Source organism: Salmo salar, chromosome ssa27 (assembly GCF_905237065.1).
Source record: "Salmo salar chromosome ssa27, Ssal_v3.1, whole genome shotgun sequence".
Classification (NCBI taxonomy): domain Eukaryota; kingdom Metazoa; phylum Chordata; class Actinopteri; order Salmoniformes; family Salmonidae; genus Salmo; species Salmo salar.
In genome coordinates, this window is record NC_059468.1 from 15,437,107 (window position 1) to 15,452,017 (window position 14,911).

Consider the following 14,911-nt stretch of genomic DNA (forward strand, 5'->3'; position numbering starts at 1 on the left):
TTCACATGTCTGTGCTACAGAGGGATGTTAAGTTTCTCTTCCATGTTCATGGTAATTAACTTCATGTCACATAATCATTCAAATATGGGGTAATTGTTATTCTCTGCACCACTGCAACCTTTTAAAGCCAGCTCTGGCCTAAATCTAGCCTTATTGGAAAATCAATGTCACATTTCGTACATCACATCTTTTTCTGAATTTTCTGCAATTCAGTTATAAGACAACAACATGTTTTTTTTCCACCTTTATTTAACCAGGTAGGCCAGTTGAGAACAAGTTCTCATTTACAACTGCGACCTGGCCAAGATAAAACAAAGCAGTGCGACAAAAACAACACAGAGTTACACATGGGACAAACAAACATACAGTCAATAACACAATAGAAAAATGTATATACAGTGTGTGCAAATGTAGTAAGATTAGGGAGGTAAGGCAATAGATAGGCCATAGTGGCAAAATAATTACAATTTAGCATTAACACTGGAGTGATAGATGTGCAGATGATGATGTGCAAGTAGAAATACTGGTGTGCAAAGGAGCAGAAAAACAAAATCAAATATGGAGATGAGGCAGGTAGTTGGATGGGCTATTTACATATGGCCTGTGTACAGCTGCAGCGATCGGTAAGCTGCTCTGACAGCTGATGCTTAAAGTTAGTGAGGGAGATATAAGTCTCCAACTTCAGTGATTTTTGCAATTCGTTCCAGTCATTGGCAGCAGAGAACTGGAAAGAAAGGCGGCCAAAGGATGTGTTGGATTTGGGGATGACCAGTGAAATATACCTGCTGGAGCGCGTGCTACGGGTGAGTGTTGCTATGGTAACGAGTGAGCTGAGATAAGGCGGAGCTTTACCTTGCAAAGACTTATAGATGACCTGGAGCCAGTGGGTTTGGCGACGAATATATAGCAAGGACCAGCCAACAAGAGCATACAGGTCGCAGTGGTGGGTAGTATATGGGGCTTTGGTGACAAAACGAATGGCACTGTAAATAGACTGCATCCAATTTGCTGAGTAGAGTGTCGGAGGCTATTTTGTAAATGACATCGCCTAAGTCAAGGATCGGTAGGATAGTCAGTGTTACGAGGATATGTTTGGCAGCATGAGTGAAGGAGGCTTTTGTCATGACGTGGCCCTTTCTAGGTATAGATCGTGGCATCCCCCCTCTCTCTCTCTCCTACACCCAGGTTCTGTTATCTCAGGTCATAAATTCCTGGAGGAGACTCTCTCCCCCTGGCCATGCAGAAAGAGACACATAGAGAGAACAAAGTATTTCACATGGCGAACTCCTAAATCCCCAAAATGGGGATTTGATACAAAATGTCCACTTGTGAGAAGGTGGGAATGGTCCGTGGACACTTAAGGGACAGGTATGACAAGTGTGTTTAATTTGGTGACCTCAGAGAGGACAGGAAACACACCTAACTATATCTCTGAATATGTACATTTCTCAATTATGGGGTTTGCATCTAATTCTTGTATAAAATGAATGAATAAAGATGAAACTATCTGTGAAACGATGTAAGGTGATGTTAAACCTTTAATGAATGGTACTCTGAAGTACCCATTCTAACCACAAAATACTTTGATCTTCAGGGAAGCAAAAAGAGAGACTCGGATGAACTCTCCAACAGAAGGACTGACGATTCCAACAGAGATCACGATGACACACTGGGCGTAAATATATATTGAATGCAATTATCCCCGAATGAGTGAGCTTTCATGTGCAAAGGTTTAGCATTTCAATTAATATAATTATCAACTGTGTAGGGACTCCTTTTGTCTTTCCAGCCCTTTTCAGTCCACACCCACTTCCCTTTGTCCACCAAGCCGTCATATCGGCTTAGCCCGCTAGGGAACCTCCCCTATCATTTCCTTGTAACCAATACTGTTGTTTGTTTATGCATTTCTGTGATTATTTAGTTAGTAAATAAATGATTAAGACAATTGGTGTATGGATAATTCATAGTAAAGGCTGGGTTCGTGCAGATAACCAGCAATTTACGACATTTGGAATGAGACTAACGTGAGGTAAAGAATAATTCATTAATTAGAATTGATCAGATATTAAAATATCTGAAGAGTTATATTAGGAAAATTATAACTTTGTAATCTGAAGATTTCCCTTGGTGCCCAGACTTCCTAGTTAATTACATGTACATGACTAGTTTAATCACCTAATAATAATTACAGAGAATTGATTTGATAAAATAAGTCCTCACTTTAATGATGCCAAAGACACGACACTTTGCTGCGAAATAGGAAGCTGATTCTAGATTTAACTTTGGATTGGATATGAGTCTGGAAAGAGAGTTTACAGTCTAGCCAGACACCCAGGTATTTATAGTCGTCCACATATTCTAAGTCAGAACCGTCCAGAGTAATGATGCTAGTCGGGCGGGCGGGCGGGTGCAGGCAGCGATCGGTTAAGAACATGCATTTAGTTTTACTAGCATTTAAGAGCAGTTGGAGGCCATGGAAGGAGAGTTGTATGGCATTGAAGCTCGTCTGGAAGTTTCTTTACACAGTGTCCAAAGAAGGGCCAGATGTATACAGAATAGTGTCGTCTGCATAGAGGTGGATCAAAGAATCACCTGCAGCAAGAGCGACATGATATTTACAGAGAAAAGAGTCGGCCAGAGAATTGAACCCTGTGGCACCCCCATAGTGACTGCCAGAGGTCCGGACAACAGGCCCTCCGATTTGACACACTGAACTCTATCTGAGATGTAGTTAGTGAACCAGGCGAGGCAGTCATTAGAGAAACCAAGGCTGTTGAGTCTGCCGATAAGAATGCAGTGATTGACAGAGTCGAAAGCCTTGGCCAGGTCAATGAAGACGGCTGCACAGTACTGTCTCTTATCGATGGCGGTTATGATATCGTTTAGGACCTTGAGCGTGGCTGAGGTGCACCCGTGACCAGCTCGGTAACCGGATTGCATAGCGGAGAAGGTACGGTGGGATTCGAAATGGTCGATGATCTGTTTGTTAATTGGCTTTCGAAGACTTTAGGAAGGCAGGGCAGGATGGATATAGGTCTGTAACAGTTTGGGTTTAGAGTGTCTCCCCTTTTGAAGAGGGGGATGACTGAGGCCGCTTTCCAATCTTTAGGAATCTCAGACAATACGAAAGAGAGTTTAAACAGACTAGTAATAGGGGTTGCAATAATGGCAGAACATCAGCTGTCTGGATTTGGGTGAAGGAGAAGTGGGGCGGGGGGGTGCTTGGGCCAGTTGCTGTGGGGGGTGCAGAGCTGTTGGCCGAGGCTGGGGTAGCCAGGTGGAAAGCATGGCCAGCCGTAAAGAAATGCTTATTGAAATTCTCGATTATCGGCGGTGCAGTGGGCAGCTGGGAGGAGGTGCTCTTATTCTCCATGGACTTTACAGTGTCCCAAAACTTTTTGGAATTAGTGTTGCAGGATGCAAATTTCTGTTTGAAAAAGCTAGCCTTTGCTTTCCTAACTGACTGTGTATATTGGTTCCTGACTTCCCTGAAAAGTTGCATATCGCGGGGACTATTCAATGCTAGTGCAGTACGCCACAGGATGTTTTTGTGCTGGTCAAGGGCAGTCAGGTCTGGAGTGAACCAAGGGCTATATTTGTTCTTAGTTCAACATTTTTTGAAAGGGGCATGCTTATTTAAGATGGTGAGGAAAGCACTTTTAAAGAACAACAAGGCATCCTCTACTGATGAGATGAGGTCAATATCCTTCCAGGATACCCGGGCCAAGTTGATTAGAAAGACCTGCTTGCAGAAGTGTTTTAGGGAGCGTTTGACAGTGATGAGAGATGGTCGTTTGACCGCGGACCTATAACGGACGCAGGCAATGAGGTAGTGATCGCTGAGATCCTGGTTGAAAACAGCAGAGGTGTATTTATAAGGCAGGTTGGTCAGGATGATATCTATGAGGGTGCCCATGTTTACGGATTTAGGGTTGTACCTGGTAGGTTCCTTGATAATTTGTGTGAGATTGAGGGCATCTAGCTTAGATTGTAGGACGGCCGGAGTGTTATGCATATCCCAGTTTAGGTCACCTAACAGTATGAACTCTGAAGATAAATGGGGGGCAATCAATTCACATGTGGTAGCAGTGCAGGAGTATAGGACTGATTCATGGTCCACACATGAAAGCTTGGACCCCAAGTGGGTGGATAAAAAGACAGCTATCAGGGGAAAGCAATTACAATATTCTGTATTTCACCAGGGGTAAATGCAATTTATTTGAATTATAACTGGCAGTCTTTAAAAATCATTTAAAATGTTCATTTTTTTAATCATTTAATATATTTTTTTATAACATAAAATATAATAAATGTAATGTTAATATGAATATAATATTATAATAACTTTATATCAACAACAAAAAATTGGAACACCAATATCAAGTGGATTTTAAAGCCCTTGTCATGCTCATGTAATAAAGACTTTCAAACCCTCTAATTATTTGCCTGCTTTTTTCTGCGTTATTGCTTTTTCTAATAGCATAGGAGACAGCACATATTTACCCCAGGTGTGTTTATTTGTTTTTCATTCCAGGATAAGACATTCTGCTAAATGACTCAAATGTAAATGGTTTCCTGTATTTTCTGTATTTCTTTCCTCAACTCTCTTATTATTTCAGCCTTACATCATTATTGTTACATTGACTAATGTGGTAGGAACAGTGCACAAAATATTATAAAGGTAATTACATTACTATGTTAACTGATTCTTTCCAGTGTCTAAGAGACAAATAAAAACAAACTAATATTTCTGTTGCTGGATGTGATATGATTCTGTTCTTGCATAATTCATGCATACACATTCTCTCTCTGTCTCTCACTCACTCACCAAGACGGGAGATGGTGTGGGCATTGACGTGGCAGGGGAATTGAACTGGCCCTTGGAAGTCGGTGTACGGGACCCTGCGGTAGGTGAGCCTGAAGCCCTCTGCCTTGCCAGGCTTGCTGGGGAGCTCCCATAGCACCTGGACCGCAGTGGAGTTCACCACCTTGGTGAAGAAGGTAGGGGGAGTGGGCACTACAGGAGTAGAGATGGAGATTAGGACATTGGATGTAAAAAAAAAACTATAAATTAATCAATGATTGGAAAGGACAGCAGAAAGATAGAAATAGTGTAGAGAAGGTTAGAGAGGCAGTATGAAAGAGAGGGTGTATGAATTGAATACAATTGCAGAGAGAGAAAAAGAGGGGCGAGGATGAAATTATGATAAAGCTCAAAGAGATAGTAAAACGGGGAGGATTAAACAAGGGAGTGTTTGTCAGTGACGGAAGAAGAGTGAAATAGTATATGAGGACTGACATAAGTGCCCAGGCATGGAGAGAACAGATGAGAAAAGGGGGATGTGAGATGTAAAAATTATGAAATTACATCAAAAGAGGGAAGAGAAGATAAACTCCTTCATTCGATCACAGGTTCTAAATAACCAGGCAGGCTATCAGGCCGTAGAATCATAAAAAAAGCTACATCTTACACAGGACATATTCCCAATCTTACACTATCAATCTTACACTAGTCTAGCTACATCATCCTAAAGCTCTCTGCTGTCCTCTTTGTGCAATATACTGTACATGGAGCTACTGTATGTGGGGTAGAGTGAAGTAGCCACTAGACACTGATCCTAGGTCAGCTTTACATTTTCCCCCATAATATAATAGAATCAATTTATTTGGTTATATTTAATTATAACTCTTATAAATAAGACATTAGTTATGCTTATACATGTTTAGGAATGCTTATAAATGTGAGTAAATGTTTAGAAATGTTCAATTCAAAAACACACATTTATTAATAGCATATGTACACTATAAGTATAATAGTACACTATTCATACACAGTTTATAAATGGTTATTGTTGAAAGTAATTATAAAGTGTAACCCTTTATGTAACCCTTTATGTTGCACACAGGGAAATGGTTATGTTTAGGGTTTGGGGAAGGTAACATGCTGACCAGACCGCTCGCGCGCGTGCATGTTGATTTTGTCCACCCACACCAGACGCGATCAGGACACGCAGGTTGAAATATCAAAACAAACTCTGAACCAACTATATTAATTTGGGGACAGATTGAAAAGCATTACATATCTATGGCATTTTAGCTAGCTAGCTTGCTGTTGTAAGCTAATTTGTCCTGGGATATAAACATTGGATTGTTATTTTACTTGAATATCACGTTTTAGGTATGACCCAGGTGCAGACAGTGTTGAAGAAACAAAAGTTTATTCTTTAAAAGGGGCAGGCAAACGACAGGTCAAGGCAGGCAGGGGTCAAAGATCCAGAGAGGGTGTAAGGCACCGGAACAGCAGGCGGGCTCAGGGTCAGGTCAGGCAGAGGTCGGTAATCCAGAGTAGAGGCAAAGGTACAGGACGGCAGGCAGGAAAGGTCAAAACTGGGAACTAGAAAACAGGGACTATAGCAAAGGCAGGAGCAAGGGAAAAACGCTGGTAGGTATGAACAAACAAAACGAACTGGCACAGACAGACGGGTGGGCAACACCTGGAGATGGGCAGATGGGCGACACCTGGAGAGGTGTGGAGACAAGCACAAGGACAGGTGAAACTGATCAGAGCGTGACACCTGAAATGACCAAGGTCCTCTACTCCGACAATTAATCCACAGATAAAAGGGTAAACCGAGTTAGTTTTTTGTAATCTCTCCTCCTTCAGGCTTCTTCTTCGGGTTTTATATGGCGGTTGGCAACCAACTTTAAGGTGCATTACCACTACCAACTGGACTGGAGTGTGGACCTCAGTTCATCTTTCAATCACCCACGTGGGTATATGTTCCTAAAAACCAATGAGGAGATGGCAAGTTGGTATATGCTCCTAAAAACCAATGAGGAGATGGGTAAGGCGGGACTTGCAGCACGTCAAGCTATTTTAGCGCCTGGCTACGCCAACGTTTGTTGACGCACGCGAGCAGTGTGGGTGCAATAATTGAATAACATGTATGTGTACATTTATTTTGCAACTCACGCAACGCGAGCAGCGTGGTCAGCATGTAAGCTGGTCATAACATTAACATGTTCCTGGTGACATACCGCCCCCTAGTGTTGTGGCCACCACAGTGCTGGACTGCTGGCTGGCGCCCAGTGGGGAGTAGGCCTTGAGGTAGATGGAGTAGGTGGTGGCTGCCTCCAGGTTGATAAAGTTGTGCTGGAAGGTGGTTTTACTGACTGCCTCCTGCAGCTCTCTGCTGTCCGGCTCTGGGGGGAACAACAAGCAGTATTATCATTAGTTGTTGTGGCAGAAGAAATATAAATTAGGGTTAAGTTCCACTGCAGCAGGCACACTCAGTCAAGTGCAACTAAAGTATTTGAAAGAAAACAAAATGCTATCTCAATTGCTTAAAAATCTGTCCTTAGTAAACTGGCCAGCTTTCACCAGGCCAGTTCTTTTAGATCAGCACAATGAAGGACAGGAGGCTAGGAGAGGACAGATTTTTTGAGGCAATTAAGAAAGAGCTTTCTCCTAGCTCTGCTTTGAACGCTGATAGATTATCACACAGACTCTCACTCACCTCCGATCTTGCGGCTGTGGAGCACATAGCCGATGATGCCGTCGGTGATCTCGGTTGGCACTTGGATCCAGGCGAGCTGCAGGGCGCTGGGGGAGAGGGCTGTGGCCGTGAGGCCCTTGGGGGAGTCGGGCAGATCCTTGGCCAGGGGCACAGCCAGACGGGCGCTAGCCTGGTTGGTGCCTGCCATGTTCTCAGCGATGCACTGGTAGATGGCCTCATCCTCCGAGGTGATGCGCGTCATGGCCAGGGTGCTGGATAATGGAGATTAAAGATTAGATACATTTTTTGATTGTTTATTTGAGTTAGGACAGATTAAAACATTGATATATTGGGTAAACAACATAAAAATGGGTTGGTTGTATGTATTAAAACAAATATTCAGATATACAATGGAATTCTTTGTGATAAAAAACATAATCATTGATTCCCATCCTCTCTTGCTCAGTGTAAATACAGAGCTTCAGCCTACTCAGAGGGAGATTTCAGCCACTATCCAAAAATGCCACCTTGTGGTGAAATATATGAACTGCTCTTCTGTAGGTCCACTTGGAAAATAATCTAGGGGAAGTGCTGATTTTCGCAGATTTAGCGTACATTGCGACGAACATTTTACTTGCAATGATTTTGATATGTTTGTTTTACCTACTTAAGTTGAATGCACCGACTACAGGCCTAAGTCGCTACAGATAAGACTTAGTGTCTGCTTATATGTAAACCCAGCTGTGTATTCATTACCGTTTAAGAACCAAACGGAAGCAAAGAGAGCAAAACAAGAGTTTCTATTGGACAAATTCTGGTAGGTCCCCGTTTCATTCCGTTTGCTTCCGTTTAAGACACGTTTTGCAACAGAATCGGCGGAATAAATACACCCCTGGTGTACAGTACCTGTTGTTGTTGGTGAGCTTGACGTTGTCGCTGGGCATCAGGATCTTGCCATTCTTCAGCCAGATGAGGTGAGGCTCGGGGACGCCCTGGGCCACACAGGTGAATACAGCACTGCTCCCCGCTGGTTTCGAGACAGACTGCGGCCACTGCATGAACTCAGGGGGAGCTGGTTGAGAGAGAATGATGTATTTGTTGTAAGTTTATTGTGTATGTAAGTGATTAATCCTTGTATTACTGTGGGGGAAATTCAAGCTACAATTGCATTCGCTTGTGTGACCTGACCAGGGAACACTTTGTCCCTAGTTATAGTAGCCTATAGCATGCTGCCCACATTACATATACCTCAATGTTAACAATTGCAGGTGTATCAATACATACAAACATCCCTACATCTACCACAACAGATCTATATAAACATTCCTCTCCTCTTCCTGGAGCTTGAACTTAACATAGGGAGAGACTTCCAGAGGACAGCCTAACATAACCCTAACCCCCACTTCGCTATCCCCTTCTGACCCTTCCTGGCTCTCCAGTGTCCCCAGGACAGATGCGGCGTTCACTGTCCCGCCTGACACCAAGTTCAATAGCACACAATGGGACATGCATATATGTAGAGACCCCCCAGCCCCTCTTGCCCCCTAAGCATCTCATTGATTTATTGACACTGACACCCCCTGAGCCCCTGCCCTCTCCCCTCTCTGGCTAAGGCCCAGAGAGACTGGGCCTGGGAAGAGAGATAAACAGGGTCTAAGGGAGAGGTAGTGTGAGAGCAGAGAGAGCGAGAGAGAGAGGAGGAGCGAGTGCGAGAGAGAGCGTGAGAGAGATAGAGATGGAGAAAGAAAGTGAGAGAGATCGAGGGATGGAGGAGGCATGGATTTTATATTCCCCAAGGTGCTTTCTCTCCGTTGGACCCCAATTTCTTTAAACGCCAATACAGATCCCCAGGATCTAAACAAGACTTGAAGGTGTTGTTGTTAAGCAATGGCCGTCAAAGTGTCTTTGGTCTTTGGCTTGTTTGTTTAATCGGTAAGAGGAATGTTGAGGAAGATGTGAGGACATAGAGATATTGAGAGAGATTGAATTGCAAGAAAAATCAAATCAAAGTTTATTTGTCACGTGCACCGAATACAACAGGTGTAGACCTTAGAGTGAAATTCTTACTTACAGGCTCTAACCAATAGTGCAAAAAAGGTATTAGGTGAACAATAGGTAAATAAAGAAATAAAAACAACAGTAAAAAGACAGTGAAAAATAACAATAGCGAGGCTATAAAAGTAGCGAGGCTACATACAGACACCGGTTAGTCAGGCTGATTGAGGTAGTATGTACATGTAGATATGGTTAAAGTGACTATGCATATATGATGAACAGAGAGTAGCAGTAGCGTAAAAGAGGGGTTGGTGGGTGGTGGGTGGTGGGACACAATGCAGATAGCCCGGTTAGCCAATGTGCGGGAGCACTGGTTGGTTGGGCCAATTGAGGTAGTATGTACATGAATGTATAGTTAAAGTTACTATGTATATATGATAAACAGAGAGTAGCAGCAGCGTAAAATAGGGGTTGAGGAGGGGCACACATTGCAAATAGGCCAGGTAGCCATTTGATTACCTGTGCAGGAGTCTTATGGCTTGGGGGTAAAAACTGTTGAGAAGCCTTTTGTCCTAGACTTGGCACTCCGGTACTGCTTGCCATGCGGTAGTAGAGAGAACAGTCTATGACTGGGGTGGTTGGGGTCTTTGACAATTTTTTGGGCCTTCCTCTGACACCGCCTGGTGTAGAGGTCCTGGATGGCAGGCAGTTTAGCCCCAGTGATGTACTGGGCCATACGCACTACCCTCTGTAGTGCCTTGCGGTCGGAGGCCGAGCAATTGCCGTACCAGGCAGTGATGCAACCAGTCAGGATGCTCTTGATGTTGCAGCTGTAGAACCTTTTGAGGATCTCAGGACCCATGCCAAATCTTTTTAGTTTCCTGAGGGGGAATAGGCTTTGTCGTGCCCTCTTCACGACCGTCTTGGTGTGTTTAGACCATTCTAGTTTGTTGGTGATGTGGACACCAAGGAACTTGAAGCTCTCGACCTGCTCCACTATAGCCCCGTCGATGAGAATGGGGCGTGCTCGGTCCTCCTTTTCCTGTAGTCCACAATCATCTCCTTAGTCTTGGTTACGTTGAGGGATAGGTTGTTATTCTGGCACCACCCGGCCAGGTCTGTGACCTCCTCCCTATAGGCTGTCTTGTCGTTGTCAGTGATCAGGCCTACCACTGTTGTGTCGTCTGCAAACTTAATGATGGTGTTGGAGTCGTGCCTGGCCATGCAGTCATGGGTGAACAGGGATTACAGGAGGGGACTGAGCATGCACCCCTGGGGGGCTCCAGTGTTGAGGATCAGCGTGGCAGATGTGTTGCTACCTATCCTCACCATCTGGGGGCTGCCCGTCTCGAAGTCCAGGATCCAGTTGCAGAGGGAGGTGTTTAGTCCCAGGATCCTTTGCTTAGTGATGAGCTTTGAGGGTGGTGTTGAATGCTGAGCTGTAGTCAATGAATAGCATTCTCACGTAAGTGTTCCTTTTGTCCAGGTGGAAAGGGCAGTGTAGAGTGCAATAGAGATTGCATCATCTGTGGATCTGTTTGGGCGGTATGCAAATTGGAGTGGGTCTAGGGTTTCTGGGATAATGGTGTTGATGTGAGCCATTACCAGCCTTTCAAAGCACTTATGGCTATGGACATGAGTGCTACGGGTCTGTAGTCATGTAGGCAGGTTGCCTTTGTGTAATACATGTTGGTATTACAGACTCAATCAGGGACATGTTGAAAATGTCAGTGAAGACACCTGCCAGTTGGTCAGCACATGCCTGGAGAAAATTGATTAAATTTAATCTGAATTTCACTTCAGCCAGTCTGTAACTGCTTGGTTTAGTATGTCATTAAATCTAAGGCATTGCCAGCTATAGCATTGAGCATTGTAGCTTTTAGGTTAATGGCCTTCGAATATGTCTACACTATGTTTTTGCCATTGTATTTCTCACCAATTTCTCACGGAGCCCTAATGGATGATGTAAAACAACTTGAAATTGAGAGTGGCTAGATCATGTCACTAACCTGATGACCTATAATTTAATAACTGCTGTTGATAGCATGCACTGCTTTCATACACCCACACTGTTGTTGTTCTGCGAATAAGTTGCATTTGTGTTTAGGGTTAGGATAGATGATGACGACAGGGGGGGACTGTTGAGGGATAATTATTGGGCCGATTGTTGGATTGAATGGAAGGGGCGACTGGAATGGACGTCTGAAGCACAAGGGGGGTGTTTTGTGTGTGTGTGTGTGTGTGTGTGTGTGTGTGTGTGTGTGTGTGTGTGTGTGTGTGTGTGTGTGTGTGTGTGTGTGTGTGTGTGTGTGTGTGTGTGTGTGTGTGTGTGTGTGTAGGGTTTTATTACATGCTCGCTTCAACTATGGAGGTGGAGCCAAGCAGAGCCAAACAAAAATGCATCAGTCTGCCCAATTATAATGACCCCGGTCAAGGTTGAGTGGCAATCCTATGTTCAGGATATATCTCTTTTGGGTCTAGGGTCCCTGAGCCCTCACTTTGCTCCGTTGCCACAGAATCAAACAGTGGTCATGAAATCAATCACATTTATCTGTGATGTGTCTACACTGAACACAGAGCTCATAACCTTGGATACTGGTCAGTGGTCAGGACTAGTTCAAACACTGAGTCATATCGAACTAAGTGCATACATACAGTACATCTACCCAATTTACTTATATATCCTACACCCAGACTGTTGTTTGTGGTCAGTAGTTATTACTGTAATTTGGTCAGAAGTTATTTCTATCATTTGGTCAGTAGTTATTACTGTAATTTGGTCAGAAGTTATTTCTAACATTTGGTCAGTAGTTATTTATATCATTTGGTCAGTAGTTATTACTGTCATTTGGTCAGTAGTTATATCCCACTTGTAAGGGCAAGAGTAAGAGACAAACCACATTACATTTATAGCAACATAATTGATTATGCAATTACGCACAGCTAGAGGATATGCTACAAACACAAAACATCCTTCCAGTTTGGTTCAGTCTATTTCAGAGTCTATTTTAACCTAATTTCAGGGCTCCAGGCGGTCGCTAAGGCAACACAGATACATAACCAAATCAAATAGGGGGGCTTTATGTCTTTTGTGGTAGGACTACATTTTGAAACATATATCACTTATGTTACGTTGTTCCTAGTTATAGTTTCATAGATCATGTGACTAAGAGCTATATAGATATCCATATATAGCTTGGATATGACCCTCATCTGTGTAGTATATTTATCAAAAGGTAACTGATCTATTTCTAACACAATTGATTTTGTAAATGGAGTTTGTTTCATGCTGAAACAGGAAAGGGCCTTCCACAAACTGTTGCCACAAAGTTGGAAGCAGAGAATAGTCTAGAATGTCATGTATGTTTTAGCGTTAAGATTTCCCTTCACTGGAACTGAGGGGCCTAGCCCGAACCATGAAAAACATCCCCAGACCATTATTCCTCCTCCACCAAACTTTACAGTTGCCATTATGCATTGTGGCAGGTAGCATTCTCCTGGCATCCGCCAAACCCAGATCATCCGTCGGACTGACCGATGGTGAAGCATGATTCATCACTCCAGAAAACACGTTTCCACTGCTCCAGAGTCCAATGGCAGCGAGCTTTACACCACTCCAGCCGACGCTTGGCATTGCGCATGGTGATCTTAGACTTGTGTGCGGCTGCTCGGCCATGGAAACCCATTTCATGAAGCTCCAGACGAACAGTTATTGTGCTGACGTTGCTTCCAGAGATAGTTTGGAACTCAGTAGTGAGTGTTGCAACCGAGGACAGTTGATTTTTACACGCTACGCGCTTCAGCACTCCGCAGTCCTGTTCTGTGAGATTGTGTTGCCTTCCACTTCGCAGATGAGCCGTTGTGGCTCCTAGACGTTTCCACTTCACAATAACAGTACTTACAGTTGATCGGGGAAGCTCTAGCAGAGCAGAAATTTGATGGACTGACTTGTTGGAAAGGTGGCATCCTATGACGGTGCCAAATTGAAAGTCACTGAGCTCTTCAGTAAGGCCATTCTCCTGTCAATGTTTGTCTATAGAGATTGCATGGCTGTGTGCTCGATTTTATACACCTGCCAGCAACGGGTATGGCTGAAATAGCCAAATCCGCTAATTTGAAGGGGTGTCCACATACTTTTGTATATATAGTGTATGTTCTACTTTCTGACATATATGATGTTTGGTTCTGACACTCATATCTAATGTGAAAAAGACCTTCTCAGTAAGCCGGCAGCTGTGGGATCTGCATTTTAAAGCCTTTCAACGATTCCAACCTTCTCCACATTTTTCAAATGAAAATGTTCTACCCCAAAGAAGGCAGTGGATGAGGGGGATGATTTAACCGGCCCTCCATTCAGAGAAAGCAGTCATCACACAATGCTCTGCACCCTTTGTGTCCCCCCTCCCTCGGTGTCCCCTGAACTCTGCCCCCACCGCCTGACATCCAGCTGTGACGAGTACAACTGTCCCCCCTCCTCACTCACCCAAAAACCGTAGTAACAAATGACAGGGTATGGGGACTGGTCACCCTCCTCTCTCTTTGGGGGACACATCAATCTTACCCTCCTCCACACCAAACCCCACCCCCTTCTCTCTCTCTCCTTACATATCTGTCCTGCCCGTTACGGTGTTCCGCCCTCTATTCCCCGACTTCGACCATTTTCTTAGGACAGGGTCAGGGGTAAGGGGTCACAGATTAAAGGTGAGAGGTGATCCCTCACTCCCCCTACCCCACACACAATGACCGTCTGCACATCCTGCCCCTTATTTCTCACTTGTTCTTTCTCTCCTCTCTCCATTGTCCAAATGTCTGGCCTTGCATCTGTCCTGTCCTATCCTGGCTGTCCCCCCTGTCCCGTCATATCATGACCATGACTGGAATGTTTAAGCAGAAGGGTCAGGGAAACGGACTGTCTGTCAGGAGGATAGAGTGTGTGAAATAGCAGACCTCTATGGCCTCCAATAACCTCCTTTACAGTGCACATATCTAATGGACTCCAACTGCAAAGTAGGACTTTGAACTTGAGTGGTGTCTCACATATTAATAGCATGATATCTCAAAGTATTTCATATTATTCTATATGATTAGACTTGCCTTATTGGCAGGAATAGGGAACATGTGAGAGCTAAAAATAGGTGAAGTAATTAGTCTCATGACCATTGCTATTCTATATGATTTGTGCCTAACCAATATCTTTGTATTGTTATTATTGGATGCAACATGGCAAATTTAAGTCCATACTATGGTGGTGGATTGTAGCCACTTTTTGAGAACAGTATGATAGACACCTTTTGAAAACAGTATCAAGTATCAGCAAATATTGAGCGGACATTGTAGCTGAATATACCTCCAGTATCACATTTTAAAAGGGAATTGGGGGATTTTAGGTCACTTTTGGCCTGTATTTGACATTAACAATG

General features: G+C 43.8%; 1 protein-coding gene across 2 annotated transcripts in view; it reads right to left on the bottom strand.

Annotated features, from left to right (window-relative positions):
* Window positions 1-14,911, bottom strand: part of LOC106588558 (immunoglobulin superfamily DCC subclass member 3) — a 37,881-nt gene that overhangs the window by 5,557 nt on the left and 17,413 nt on the right. For both annotated transcript variants that reach the window (XM_014177689.2, XM_014177688.2), the window contains exons 7-10: window positions 8,403-8,568; window positions 7,518-7,768; window positions 7,039-7,203; window positions 4,829-5,017 (exon numbers count right to left, since the gene is read on the bottom strand). In XM_014177689.2, the coding sequence (XP_014033164.1) occupies window positions 4,829-5,017; window positions 7,039-7,203; window positions 7,518-7,768; window positions 8,403-8,568 (771 nt within the window). The remainder of the gene's footprint in view (window positions 1-4,828; window positions 5,018-7,038; window positions 7,204-7,517; window positions 7,769-8,402; window positions 8,569-14,911) is intronic.